The 15,200-nt window shown below is 38.6% G+C and overlaps 1 protein-coding gene across 5 annotated transcripts in view; it reads left to right on the top strand.

Annotated features, from left to right (window-relative positions):
* Positions 1-15,200, top strand: part of LOC103096394 (maestro heat-like repeat-containing protein family member 1) — a 143,553-nt gene that overhangs the window by 94,410 nt on the left and 33,943 nt on the right. For all 5 annotated transcript variants that reach the window (XR_008916557.1, XM_056818348.1, XM_056818347.1 and 2 more), the window contains 3 exons: positions 4,622-4,717; positions 8,764-8,905; positions 12,951-13,036. Coding sequence is in view for 4 of the 5 variants with exons in the window: in XM_056818348.1 (XP_056674326.1) it covers positions 4,622-4,717; positions 8,764-8,905; positions 12,951-13,036 (324 nt within the window). In the remaining variant the exon portion in view is untranslated. The remainder of the gene's footprint in view (positions 1-4,621; positions 4,718-8,763; positions 8,906-12,950; positions 13,037-15,200) is intronic.

Genomic DNA, 15,200 nt, shown 5'->3' with positions numbered 1-15,200 from the left:
TCACTGCATTGCCACTAATGGAGCATTCCATTACATTTGATTATTACACAGTGTATCAGTCTCTGTGTACAATGTTCTCCTGGTTCTGCTCCTCTCACTCTGCATCAGTTCCTGGAGGTCGTTCCAGTCTCCATGGAATTCCTCCACTTTATTATTCCTTTTAGCACAATAGTATTCCATCACCAACATATACCACAATTTGTTCAGCCATTCCCCAATTGAAGGGCAGCCCCTCATTTTCCATTTTTTTTGCCACCACAAAGAGTATAGCTATGAATATTCTTGTACAAGTCTTTTTCCTTATTATCTCTTTGGGGTATAAACCCAGCAGTGCTATGGCTGGATCAAAGGGCAGACAGTCTTTTAGTGCCCTTTGGGCACAGTTCCAAATTGCCATCCAGAATGGTTGGATCAATTCACAACTCCACCAGCAATGCATTAATGTCCCCACTTTGCCACATCCCCTCCAGCATTCATTACTTTCCTTTGCTGTCATGTTAGCCAATCTTCTAGGTGTGAAGTGATATCTCAGAGTTGTTTTTATTTGCATTTCTCTGATTATAAGAGATTTAGAGCACTTTTTATGTGCTTATTAATAGTTTTGATTTCTTTAACTGAAAATTGTCTATTCATGTCCCTTGCCCATTTATCAATTGGAGAATAGCTTGATTTTTTGTACAATTAGTTTAGCTCTTTATAAATTTGAGTAATTAGAACTTTGTCAGAGGTTTTTGTAATGAAGATTATTTCCCAATTTGTTGCTTCCCTTCTAATTTTTGATGCATTAATTTTGTTTGTACAAAACCTATTTAATTTGATGTAATCAAAATCTCTCTGCCTCTCTGTCTCTGTCTCTTTGTCTCTTTGCCTCTCTGTGCCTCTGTCTCTGCCTCTCTGTGCCCATCTCTCTATCTCTCTGTCTCTTTGCCTCTGTCTCTGTGTTAACTGTGAGTTCATCTCAACTCTTCATCTTAGACCTTCATCTCTACTTTTTTTTTCCACTCTGTCTTGGTTACCTCATCAGCTCCCATGGCTAAAATTATCACATCTAGGAGGATGATTCTTAGATCTTTATCCACAATTCTAGTAATTTTCCTAAGGTCCAACCCCATGTAAACCACTTATCATAAACATTTCCCATTGGATATCCTAATTACACCTTAAGCCTCAAATATCTAAATCAGAATTCATTGTCTTCCTTACCCAACCCAAACCCATCCTTCCCCATAACGTCCATGTCTGTTAAGGATGCCCTCATCTTTTCATCTAAGTCCAAGACCTGAGAGTCAATCTCAACTCTTCATTCTCCCTCATTCCCTCAACCTCATAGCCAACCAGATGCTAAGTTTTGTTAATTCAATCTTGACATTATTTCTCACATCTCTCTTCTTTTCTCTATTCACATGGCTACATCCTAGTGCAAGCCCTCAGTACTTGCCTATAGAACTATTGAAATGTCTTCCTAATAATCATCACTGTCTACTCTCTCCTCCCCAATACATCTTTCATAGATCTTCCAAAGTGATATTCCTAGAATAGCCTTCTCTATTCTGTCTTAGAAATCTACCTTCTGTCTTAGAATCAATACTGGGTATTGGCTCCAAGGAAGAAGAGCAGTAAGGGGCAGACAATGGGGGTTAAGTGACTTGCCCAGGATCACACAGCTAGATCATATTTGAATCCAGAACCTCCTATCTTTAGGCCTAGTTCTTAATCCACTGAGCCACCTAGCTTCCCCCACTAGAACAGCATTCTAACCACATCACTTTGCTACCTAGTAACTAGTAAACCCTAGTTTCAAATACAAACTCTCATTAAGTATTTAAAGATCTTTGCAATCTTACTCCAGCCTACTCTTTCAGATTTAGCACGCTTTATTCTCTTTCATGCAGTCAAACTAACTGTTTTACTCTTCCTATAGATGACAGTCTCATCTCCCATTCCTGTGCATTTATATAGCTTTTACCCTATACCTGGAATAGTCTTCCTCTTTACTTCCATCTCTTATAATAATTAGCTTTCTGCAAAGCTCATCTTGAGCCCAGCCTCTGAAACAAATCTTTCCTAATCTAAATTTTAATGTCTTCCTCTCACTGAAATTACTAGGTATTTGAGGTATTTGAGACACCAGATCTGTGGTTTTATTGATGCATCCCAAGATGAAGAAACTCTCTCTATTAATGTAGGCTAACATCTTCTAATGCAAATTACATCACATTAGAGAACTACCTAGAGGTTTAGTGATTTACAAGGTCACAGTGAGAATATACTAGAATCAGGACTTGAAATCCAAGTCTTATAGGCTCTGAAGTCAGGAAATCCACTCTACCTCTTATTTTGTGTTCATATTGTATATAATATTTAGAAACATGATGTTATAGTGGTTAGAAAGCCAGCTTTGAAGCCAGGAAGAACTGAATTTAAGTCCTATTTCTAAAATTTCTGGTTTTATATACTTAAACCAAGTTGCTGAACTTCTCAATGCTCTAGACAACTCCCTAAGGCTACCCCTTGCAAAGAATGTGCCAATCTCCCTTGGTAGAGATTCTTCAACCAGGAGATTGCTTTGTCAATGAAATCCCAGGTCCAATCCCTGGCCCCATCTCTCTCTATATTGTATTTACTTTTCTGGGAATGTTGTTGTCATAGATGCATATAGATATTGAAATAAACCCACTTTAGTTGTGTCCTACTCTTTGTGACTCCATTTGGATTTTTCTTGGCAAAGATACTCCAGTGGTTTGCCATTTCCTTCTCCAACTCATTTCACAGAAGAGGAGTCTGAAGTGAAAAGAGTTAACTGATTTGCCCAGGATCTCGTACCTAGTGGCTGAGGCTAAATTTAAACTCAGGTCCTCCTGACTCCAGAGCCAGCCCATTTTATCACCTAATTTATATATACATATATATCTGTATATACACACACAGATGACATATATATATATAATATATATATGTATATATATTATATATATCAACTCTATCTCAACAACACTCCTCACATCTCTCTCTTTTTCTCTAATTACACAGCTACACCCTAATCCAAACCTTTATTACTTGACTATTTTGGTTTTGTCTTATTGGTTTTATTGAATTTAGAATTTTTATTTAGTTACACAACATCAGGAATTGATTAGTATCAGGAGAAGGAAACAGTTTATCACTTGGGTCAGTTCTCTTCACCCACATACTCCAAAATGCAGAATAACAAAACGGTTTTCCTTCCACATCACAACTTTTCCAATGTTGTTATGACATGGCATAGGTCAGTATAAGAAACTAAGTGGGAATTTTGAGGAAGTTTCACAAAAGCTACAGATGATATGTGTGGCCAGCAGACAATACAGAAATAGTTTAGAAACAAGAAATGCATAAATTACATGTATAATATCATATAATATCTACATATTTTATCCTTTATACCATAAGTACATACAATTTTTTTTAAAGTTAAAATAAGTAAAAAGTTAAGTCTATAAAATGAATACAAAAGACAGCAGACAAGACCCAAAGGCTAGAAAGGTAGGGATATCTTAAAAAGTTTAGCAACTCCAAAATACATATAAAGTATTGTAAGAACTTCATAAAAGAAAAGGAAAAATCAGACTTGTTCTCTGGTATGAAGAGTGGGCCAAAAAGTTTTATGCAGATTTTCTAGACCTCCTGGGTTGGGGGGTGGGAGAAGCTGTGCCATGTCCCTAAACCCCTGCAATGTAGAAATGATACCTGTATACATTTGCAGATATATACATATATATTTACATGCAAGCTGTTTCTAAATGTTATATACAATATGAACACAAAAGAAGAGTGTGAATTCCCTGACCTCAGCAAAAAAAATAAAAAGCGAACTTTTTGAAGGCAAAGAATGCTCCATTCTGGTGATGTCTTTGTATCCCCTGGGCCCACCTAGTACAATAGGATGGAAGAATCAGATACAACTAACTCAGTAAACACCCAGAAAAGTAAAATCAATACAGAGAGAGATAAAGCAACATTCTTTACATGTCCTTGGGTCTTATAGAGTTGTCAAGAGTACTGAGAGATTAAGTACCTTGGTCAAGGATACACAGCTCGAATATATAAGAAGTAGGAGTTTGAATTCGGATCTTTCCTGGCTTCAAGGCTAGTTCTCTCACTATTATATCAAGCTGAAGTAGCATGGATGGATTTCCTGGCCTCAGTACATCAGGTCTTGTACTACGCCCTGGGGATGCAAAGACAAAAAAAGAATATTCTCTGCTCTCGAGGAGTTTGATTCTATTAAATAGTAATATATTATACACTATAAGTAGGAATATATATATTATACACTATATATTATACTATAAATATATATATACATATGCATATGTATATATATAATTTCCTGAGACCAGGAAATTCATTCATACTATTTGAAAGGAGTTTGAGAAATCAAGGAAATGGCAAGAGAGAGAGAGAGAGAGAGAGAGAGAGAGAGAGAGAGAGATGTACTGCATAATGGATGGGCAGCCCAAGTGAGTTTCTTTTTTTTTGTCTTTGTATCCCCAGTGCTTAATACAATGCTTGGCACATAAGTAGCCCCTTCTAATAGATGTCAGTTGTTGATCTATCACCTAATATATCCTCTCACCCACAGCACCTTTCCAAGTGGTTGGGATCAGAGAAGCCGGTGCTGCGCATGGGAGCCATGAGATTAAGTCACCTGCTCTTTACTTTCTATTACACATCTGAGGTAAGATACAGGTTTAGCAAAGGGAAGAGTCAAGGTATGAGAACCAACCTAGTTTCAAGCTGTGTTGTGAGAATCAAGATTGGGACAGACTCATTGTACAAGGGCACCTACATGGAAAAACCAGTTCTGCCATTCAGAGACTAATATTTCTTTGTCTACATCAGAAGGACAAGAACTGTTCTTCTCAGATCAATTGTGCAGGAACATCTTGGACTCATAAAAACACCATTATGTCAGCAGAGAATAGAGATCCAGAAAAGATTCTGGTGTACTCTTGGCCAGGCAGGTTTGGAAAATTGTGAATGGAATTATGGGTTTTTATCCCAGCTTTGAGTTTATTTAATACCTTTGCAACTTTGGGCAGGTCATAACCTCTCATTGTCACTATTTCATCTGTAAAATGAAGGTGTTAGATTATATGATGTCTAAGGTCCTTTCCACCTGAAGATCTGTGATCCTAATACATATCTTAATCAGGGGATCTTAGATTTGAATCTGGAAGGGCATCCCAAAACCATTTGGATCTATGAAAGTGAGACCAGAGGTTTGAAGTAACATAATCAAAGTCCCACAAATAGTAAGAGGCAGAACCAGGATTCAAACCAGATTCCTCTGACACAAAACTCAGAGCTCTTTCTGCCCTATGGTCACAAAACATGCTAACACATATCAATAGAAAGAATAAATTTCTGGCACTGAGAGCATATGTATCATGGAAGTAATTAAGGAAGTCCTTCTACAAATGTCAAACATGGAATCCACTGGAATAGGTCAAAGCCCAGAATACACATCATGTCCCCCAGTCCCACAGAGAAATAGAACATTCCTGATTGTACCCCAAAATGGCCTTTATCACACCCTTCCCTCATGTTATTCCTTAGGCCAGTGTTGGCAAAGGTTTTCAAGTCCACATACCCAGAAGACAACTTCAAGTTGTCTGTGAGGTCCCCCCACCATTACCAGAGAGAGAGAGATGGGAGGAAGTGCTTGCTTTGGGCAGTTAGACAAAAGGGAGGGGCATACAAAAATGTCCTTGAGCAATGGGAAGAGGGGGAACAGAGCAGCTCCCCAGTGCAGGGGTCAGCACACATGCCAATACTTCACCAACTCTGCCTTAGGTCATTGTCTACTTTGTCTACTCCAAAGCCTAGTTCTGATAGACTTTTTTTTGCAATTTTTTTCTTTTATTGTACTTATTAAAGCAAAGATATTAAAAATCTAGGAAATACTTTTTACCACATTTCTCATGGACATATTTCTCTTGTTGGACATTCAATTACATTGTCTCAAATAAATTTCCAAGAAAGCCTAGCAAATTATAAATAAATATTCCTTAAGCAAAGAAGCTAACAGTGGGGAAAAGGAAATAAACAACTTATTGTGAAATATTAACATTTTTCATTATTCTCTATTGAAGCTAAATGATATTATTTTTTAAATTATCCATGAACAACAAAAACCTTTTCCTAAGGTAAAAAAGACAGTGTTTCCTGAGCCTTAGTGTCTCTAATTTTTCATACACACTCTTTTCTGGTTATCTCAGCAGCACCCATGGTTTCATATATTACCTTTAGGAAAATAATCTCCAGAACTACATATCCACCTAGAGGAGCTCTCCTAACTTCTCTCAGATAACCAACTGCCCATTGGACATTTACCACTGGATATCCCATAAGAATCTCAAATTAAATATGTCCAAAATAAAGTTCATCCTTCTGTACCAAACTCCCCTTCTATATAACTTTCCCCTTCTTAGAAAGGGTACTACTATCTTCCTGGGCATCCAAGTTGGTTGGAATGTGTCTAAGATCAATTATGACTCAGGAAGATGAGTCTTCCTGACTTCAAACCCAGCATTCTATCCACTATGCCAACTTGCTACTAATGATAATAATATCCAATAATAGCTAGTATTGTAAACCTCAAAATTCCTTAGACTTATAAATGTTGGAAATTTATTTCATACTTGGAAAATTTCTTACTGATAGTCTATTGGAATGGGAACCCCATTGGCATGGGAGGTTCCTTCTCTTCCCTTCTTAAGATTACTTTAGGACAGAACTGAACAATGGAAAGGACTTTGACCTATGCTTAAGCATAGAACAGGAATTTCTTTGAGTCATGATTGATTTTAGAATTGATACAATGGAGATACTTGGAATAAATCTCCACCCTATTCAGTCCTAACAGGATTGAGTAAGGGCTGCAGCCTAGATCAAAATTTAATTATTCCAATCTCTACCCTACTCAGGTTAACAGGATTTAGAAAGGGCTGTAGCAAAGGATCAAAGATTTAATCATTTGAAAATATGACCTTCAACAGACATGTGCAAAAGCCAGAAACCTCTGGGCGGTCCTGGGTTAAGCTAGAGCCTCCATTGGCACAGGGAAATTGATGAACAGGGATTGGTAGATGGGAGAGAAGGAGAGAAGAGAAAAGGGAAAGGGGCTACTCAACCTCTGACCAAGGCAGAGAGAGTTTTAGGCCCAAAGGGCCAAGGTGGAAAGAATCAGTCCTTAACTCACCTGACCGCTCTGTCTGCAGGCGTCCTCCCTGTCCAAGCTCCTAACACCAACTCCCGTCTCGCTCTCTCCACAGGAAGTGAGCGAATTCCAGAGGCTGTTCCCTACCTCACTTCCTGTGTCTCACAAATGCCAATGGTTGGCTCTAGCTTGGCTTAGGACAGCCCAGGTGGGCAGTTAGTTCAGATTTGTCATTGACTAGCACATGCCCGTGTAGTGTGGGTGTGCACAATTTTTGGGTGCTAGACCAAGATGGAGACTTTTAAAATTCACAGTATTCATGTAGCACTTTAAAGTTTACAGAGCACTTTGTATATGTTAATTAATTTGATAATACTATTAATTCATTGCTGTGACACTGTCTTCTTTTCATTCATTCAATAAAATACAAGAAATTGTTGAAAATATAACTTTCTTTACATTAAAATGGATCCATGAGCTCAATGACTTGAATATTCTCTCCAGCAACATAGATCTCCACTAACTGAGGGCTGTCTCTACTGTTCAGCTATTCTATATCCTCCCAGAAGTTAGTCAGGAAGGGTCAAACCAATATCTGAGTGTTTTTTAGAGCAGACCACTTGGTCTATCCATTCATTATTTTTTGTCGTAGAAATAGTCCATCTCTTTTTTTGCTATTTTCTTGATGACAGTCAATGTTCTAATTCTCCTTCCAAGTGTGTCTGTACTCCAGATTTTGAATGCAGTTAGATGAACATCCTACAGACCTTGTCATACAATCAACAAACATTTATTAAGTATCTACTATGTTCTAGGCATTGTGTTAAGTACTGAGGATGTAGACAGAGGCAATGTTATCTATAACTTGAAGGAAATCAGGGAATCCAGGAAGAATAGTATTTCAGGCATGGGGAACAACCAATAATAAAAAATATCTGGAGGCAAAAGATAGAGGTCTTGTTTTAAGAATACCAAGGTGATCAATGTCACTAGATCAAAAAGTATATGTATCTTGGTTGGGGAGACAGTGGGAATGATGTAAGAGTTAAGTCGGAAGGGGCAGATTATGAAGGACTTTGAATACTAAATCAAGGATTTTATATTTGATATTAGAGGTGGTGAAGAGCCACTGAAATATGAAGGAGGGAGTGGGGCTGGCATAGTTAGGCTTGAACTTTGAAATCACCTTGACAGCTGAGTGGAGAATATACTAGAAAGGGGAGATACTCAAGTTAGGGAGATTCACCAACAAGCTATTGCAATAGTCCACCTGGGAAGTGGTAAATACAAATTATCACTTTCTTGCAATGCTATTTGCTTTCATTTAAAATTTGTTTCCCACAATTTTTGAGAAGGTAATGAAAGCTTCTTTCCCATTTCCTAAATTGCTTCTGTCAGACTATCATGATTATTATTAACAGTAGGATCAATTCTGAAATTTGGTTAGAGCAAGGTTGGGGAAATGCCTGGGATGTAGGAAAAATTTCCACTTGCTTTAACTTGATCATCCCTTCATGTCCTGACACCTTACTGATGACTTCTAACTTCCTTTCATGATATAGGATGTCCGACATCTCCCATGTCTGGGTTTCTTTGCTGGTGCTCTGGTTCCCCGGTGCTTTGACCAACTGCCATCCATCAGGAACTGGGCTTCTAAAACTCTAACCTCTGTGCTTCAAGGAAATCAGAATAATATATTTTCAGGTAAAAGTTCATGAGACATTCTGAAACAAAAATTCAATTCCCACTATCTAATACTAGGAGGGACATAATAAAGGAAAGGAAAGGAGAGAAGGGAGAAGGAAAGAGGAAAGGCAAGGGGAACAGAAGGGAAAGGAGAGAGGAGGGGGGTAGGAGGGAAAGAGAAAAGGAGAAAAAGGAGGAGAGAGAATGGGGGAAGGAGAAGGGAGGTACTAGAGGGCTGAACATTGAGTCAAGAAGATCCAAATATCTAACCTAAGATAGTCACCACTTATGTGACCTTGGTCTAGTCACTTAATCTCTGTCAGCTTTAGTTTTCTCATCAGAAAAACTGAGGCATCTACCTCACAAGAATTGATGTGAAAATAAAATAATATTTTAATATACTTTACAACCCTTAAAACACTATTTAAATGCTGTAGCTATTATTATATCCCTCCATTTTGATCTGGTTCTAGAAAGACCATGTAGTAGTAGACAGAGAGATTAGGAAGACTTCAGTTCAAGTCTTGACACTGACATGTACTGGCTATGTGACTCCAGACACATCATTTACCTTCTCATCACTCTAAGAAACTTTCTAAGAAAATAAGTTGTAAAGTGATCCCAACCTGCATTGATAGAGGGAGTTCCCCATACAAGTGAAATCATAGGTCCATTACTTACCCTTATCTCTAAGGCTGGTGCTATTTTTTTTTTCAGAGACTCAATTAATCAAATATTATACTTGAAAATGATAGGAAGGTAGAATTAGAATTTAAAATGTCTCAGAAGCCACCTGGTGCCATTTCTTCATTTTATAGTTTAAGAAACAGCTTCAGGGAAGTTATGAGCTACCCAAGGTCACATAGGAATTAAGTGAAAGAGAGAAATTGAACTGAGGTCTTTTGATTCCAGTCAGCATTCTTTCCAGTGAATCCCTATGCCCCCCAAGCATGGAGTCAGGCATGATTCTCCACATTTTAGATGTTGCCTTTGGATTATGACGCTCTGCTATGAGAGATTACTTAGAGGCAGAAGGAAGGAGGAAGGGAGAAAAGGAAAGAAGTCAATACATATTTATTACCTATTTACTATGTACCAAGCATACAGGATCCAACCTGGGCTTAGCAGAGAAGAGATGGGAGGCTGATACCAAGAGTGACAGGGTCTGGAGGAAAGAGAGCAGCTGGGAAAGCTGACTTACAGTACCTGCTGGGTAGGTCCCAATTCATGGGGTTGCAGATGGCACAAGCCAGTAACATGGGTTACTGAATCCTCTGGCTCCCACAGCTCCTGAGAATAAGCAGCAGCCAGGCAGTAAAGCTGCCCTCCATTTTTTTTAAGGGCTGTGAAGAATTATCTTATATTTTCATTTCTTAGGTTTCCACCCAAACCTACATGCCCCAGGGTACAGAAGCAAGGTGTTTTGAGGAAGTGTCCCAAACTCAGAGGGAGTATGATGAATTCTCATAGGCTTGGGGGGCGGGGGTGTTAAAAAACACAGACTGGGTTGTCTGACTGTTTATGACCATTGCCAGGCTACTGTCAGACCACCATACCATACCTTACCTTATACACACACACACACACACACACACACACACACACACACACACACACACACACACACACATGAGGGAATGAAGGTGAGGGGAGAGAAGGGGGAGACGGAAAGAAAGAGGGAGAGAAAAGGAGAAAGAGAAGGAGGAAGAGAGAGAAAGGGAGAGGGAGACAGAGGGGAAGAGAGAAGGAAGCGGGATGGAGAGGGAGAGACAGAGAGAGATAGAGAGACAGAGAGGAGACAGAAGGAGAGAGACAGAGACAGAGACAGAGATAGAAACAGAGGGAGAGAGAGAGAGACAGAGAGAGAGAGAGAGTCAGTCATCTTGTTGCCAGAAGAGTTCCTGTATTTCTACTGGAGAGGCTAAAGTTACTTGGAAACTTAGAAATGAAGTAATAGAGAAGCAAAGAGAGGAAAGAGAGGAGAGAAAGAAGAGAGGAAACTCTCATGACTTGACTTCTCTGATGATGAACTGAACATATCAGGTGAATGTTGTCTCCACCATTAGAATATAAGTTTCATGTGGGCAGGGAATGAATATATGTTTTCCTCTGCATAATTTTTTAAACCTTTACTTTTTGTCTTAGAATAGGTACTAAATATCAAGGCAGAAGGGCTAGGCAATTGAGGTTTAGTGATCTGCCCAAGGTCACACAGCCAAGAAGTATCTGAAGTCACACTTGAACCCAAGACCTCCCATCATAATTTGCCCCCTCTTCTGCATAATTTTTTACTATTTTATTAGTACTTTTTTTTCTTCTTCTTTTCTGAATCTTCACTACCTAATCTACTCCCTACAACTCTCTCCACTCAGTAAACACATAGAGAAGCAAAACAAATTAGTACATTAGTTCTTTGAAGATTCAGGCCTCAATTCTCTACCTCTAGCCCACAAATCTGGAATCTTATTTGACCACTGAATTTGTCAGAGTTAAATTTAAGTGATTTATTTTCAAGGTCACACAGCTTTTTACTGGCAGAACCTATATTATCAGTAAAGGTCCCCTGACTCTTGCTCTAATGCTCTATCCTACTATAATGTTACTATTCTCTGTGAACTGAAAACCTTTCTTTGTTAGGTTTTCAGAGCCACAGGAATAACTTAAGGCAATGGATAGAGTGCTGGGGCTGGAATTAAGATGTGAATTCAAATCTAGCCCCAGACACTTCATAGCTTCCAGTCTTTGTGACCTTAGGCAAATCACTTAATCTCTCTTTACCTCAATTTTCCCATTTGTAAAATGGGAAGTTTTAAAAACACCTCCCTCCTAGAATAGTTGTAAAGAGTTCCTGTAAAGATCAAATCAGATAATATTTATTTGTAAAAGCACTTAGCACAGTACCTGGCTTAGTAGGCCCTATATAAATGTTTATTCTCTTTCCTTTCCACTATAGAACTATGGCTAAGTTAAGACAGGGAATTTGAGAAGAATGCCTCATTTCTTGAGTTCTCTTTTGCCTATAAAATATTTGTTCATGCCATCTTTTTGGCTCAGAATTCTTCTTGGGCTCTTTATTGTTTACAAGGGAAGTGCCAACACTCAACTCACAACTCTCCTGAGAGCACCAGAACCAGGTTAAAATGTAATTGGGAAATATTTAACAAAATTAATTTAAAACAATAAAACATGAGTCCTATCATGATAAAGAGATATATTGGTAAAGGGACTTTCATCACTGGGATTTTTCCATATCTATGAAATCATGGGTCCAGGGCAAATATGTGTTTATATACATACATGTACACATGTGCTTGTTCATATGAAAATGTATGTAAACATGTGCATATCGCATGCACATTGTTTGTATGCTGCCATGTGTACAAATAAATTTATGCAGTGTGTGTGCATGCATATATATACATGTTTTACAGATAAGGAAACTGAGGCAAACAAGATTAAGTGATTTGCCCAGAGTCATATAGGAATCTAAAATCAGACTTGTACTCAGAATAATGAGTTTTCCTAATTTCAGGCACTCTAACTTTTGCTCTATTCACTGCCTTAGGGACTAGTTATGTGTGTATGTATGTATGGATGTATGGACGTATGTGTGTATGTGTGTAAGTGTATTATGCACACATAGCTCCAAAAGTCTTAGTGTACTTTTAAGGTCTAATAATAAGACTTTGGGGGTATAAAAGCCTTATTACTAGGACCTTATATCTTCTTGAGTTCAAATCTGACCTCAAATTCTTAGGAGCTGTGTGACCCTGGGCAAGTCACTTCACCTATTTGCCTCAGTTTCTCTATCTGTAAAATAAACTAGAAAAGGAAATGGTCAACCACTCCAGGGTTTCTGCCAAGAAAACCCCAAATGGGGTCACAAAAAGTCAGATATAACTGAAATGGCTCAGCAACTACATACCAGTCCTTGGAATACTACCCTTATCTCAAAGAGATTAGTCCAGTCCTAGCCCTTCTGACTTTGGCACTGTGCATGAAAGGAGCAAACAGAGTAAAATCAATGGGATCCTCTCCTTATTCTATCCTGCTTCTTATTCAGGACCCTCAGAAATTGAAGGCTACAACCTGAAGACCGATGCCCAAGAAGTTGAGGCTTCTAACATCATGCCTATTGACATTGCTAGGGTAAGGTCCAAAGGATTCATGATGAAAATAGTTCAGTTTGAAGCTGGCTTGAGGGACGGGGTAGGGTGGGGTTGGGTTCAAAATACAAATCAATGAATTGTCTCCCAAACAAGTTATAATACAGCTATGGTAATAATAACAATTGCTCACATCCACCTAGCAATCGTATAGTACTTTTTTTAAGTTCATTCTTGAGATGTCACTCATTTAGGGAACTTAGAAGTTCTCTCTGTCTGTCTCAATTATCTCATTTGTAAAATGGGAAGTTTTAATAGCACCTACCTCCAAGAGCTGTTGGGAAGATCAAATTAGGTAATTTTTTTTTGTAAAAGCACTTAGCATATGCCTGGCACATAGTATGTTACATATATATGTTTATTCCTTTCCCTTCCCAATAGAGAACTGTGGCTAAGCTAAGACAGGGAATTTGAAAAGAGAGGAATGCCTCAGTTTTCTAGCTCTCTTTTGCCTTGTCCTAAAGCAAATATTTGATCCTGCCATCTTCCTTGCTCAAAATCCTTCAATGGCCCTGATGGCAGACCAATAATTGTTCTGTACTTTATGGTCATAGGGAGTTGCTTGGGGGCATTAAAGGTTTACTAACTTGCTCAGAGTCACACAGCCAGTATGCCAGAGGAGGAACTTGAACCCAAGTCTCAAGGTCATAGATAAAGAAGTGAAAGAAGCCTTAGAAGTTGTCTAGTCTCTCCACTCCCAACCCCCTTCATTTTACATATGAGGAAACTAAAACCCATAGAGGCAACCTGATTCCCAAGATCACACATGTAGTAAGAGGGAGAGCTGGAATTTCGATCCAGCTTCTCTAAGTGCAAACACAGGCCTCTTTGTCACTATATCCTGCTCCCTGACTTGGATGCTGGTTCTGCTGTGACTCTGCCATGCTGTATCTCAATAAATTCATTCCTTTATAAAGATACATAGACAGACATATTGACAAATGGACAGACAGATAGGTTGGTAAGTAGGTAGGTCAATTAACTAGATAGAAAGATAGATAGATAGATAGATAGATAGATAGATAGATAGATAGATAGATAGATGGATGGATACATACATACATGCATGCATATGCAAATAGATGCATAAATACATAGATGCATGCATGCATGCTTACATAGATACATGGATGGATGGAAGGTTGGATGGAGGGAAGGATAGAAAGAGAGACTTATCTTCCTTAGTCCAAATGTGACTTCAGATACTTACTTTGAGAGTCTGGGCAAGTCACTTCACCTTGTTTGCCTCAGTTTCCTTACCTGTCAAATGAGCTGGAGAAGAAAATGACAAACCACTCCAATATCCTTGCCAAGAAAATCCTAAAAAAGGTCATGAAGAGTCAGACACAACTGAAACAATTAAATAACATGTATGTATGTATGTATGTATGTATTTTTATGTATAGGTGCAAAATACCTATGTTTACATATATAACTATATGGAAAGAGAGACAGAAACAGAGAAACAGATAGAAGGGTTGGAGAAGAGATGGAGATCTTTAGAATTTCCAAAATCCTTTGGTCACAACAGCTCCTTCAGATGCAATGTCTCATCAACTCTTTGTGGTAGCCCTAAGCTGCAACCCAGATATTGCTGCTGTGTATCCCAAGACAAATCACTTTACCCCTCTTGTCCCAATCAAATGAAAGAGTTGAAAAGGTCCTTTCCTGATTCAAGTTCAAAATCCTATTTTAAGAATGGGAAAAATGGAGTTCAGAGGTTTACCTAGGCCATGGGGGTAAAGCTCAGATTCATTCAGGTAACTAATTGGAGTCAGTCACTCACAATGGTGCCGACCCATTTCTATGTCATTTAAAGCTTTCTTTGGGAGGGAGATGACTAATGCTAGCAGATCAGGATCAGGGTTATTTGGAGCACTGTCCAAGTGATTGATGAATGGAATATAGTCTGCAGGCATAGTCAGTCCTGGTTAGAGACTCCTGTGTGACTTCTTTGGATTCTGATCAAATATTTATTTGAAGTCATAATTATTGACAGAAAAATGTTATCAACAATTTTCTCTCACCAGGGAGGAGAATGGTCAGGAAAACAACAGCCCTTTACTGTTTCTCACACCTGCCATTGGTCCATATTTCCCCCAGAATTTCTCAAGCCATCTTATTTACTCCTTTCCCATCAGATGAGT

The sequence above is a fragment of the Monodelphis domestica genome, chromosome 2 (assembly GCF_027887165.1).
Source record: "Monodelphis domestica isolate mMonDom1 chromosome 2, mMonDom1.pri, whole genome shotgun sequence".
NCBI classification, from domain to species: Eukaryota; Metazoa; Chordata; class Mammalia; order Didelphimorphia; family Didelphidae; genus Monodelphis; species Monodelphis domestica.
Note: the sequence above shows the minus strand (reverse complement) of the source record. Positions and strands in the feature narration are given on the sequence as shown.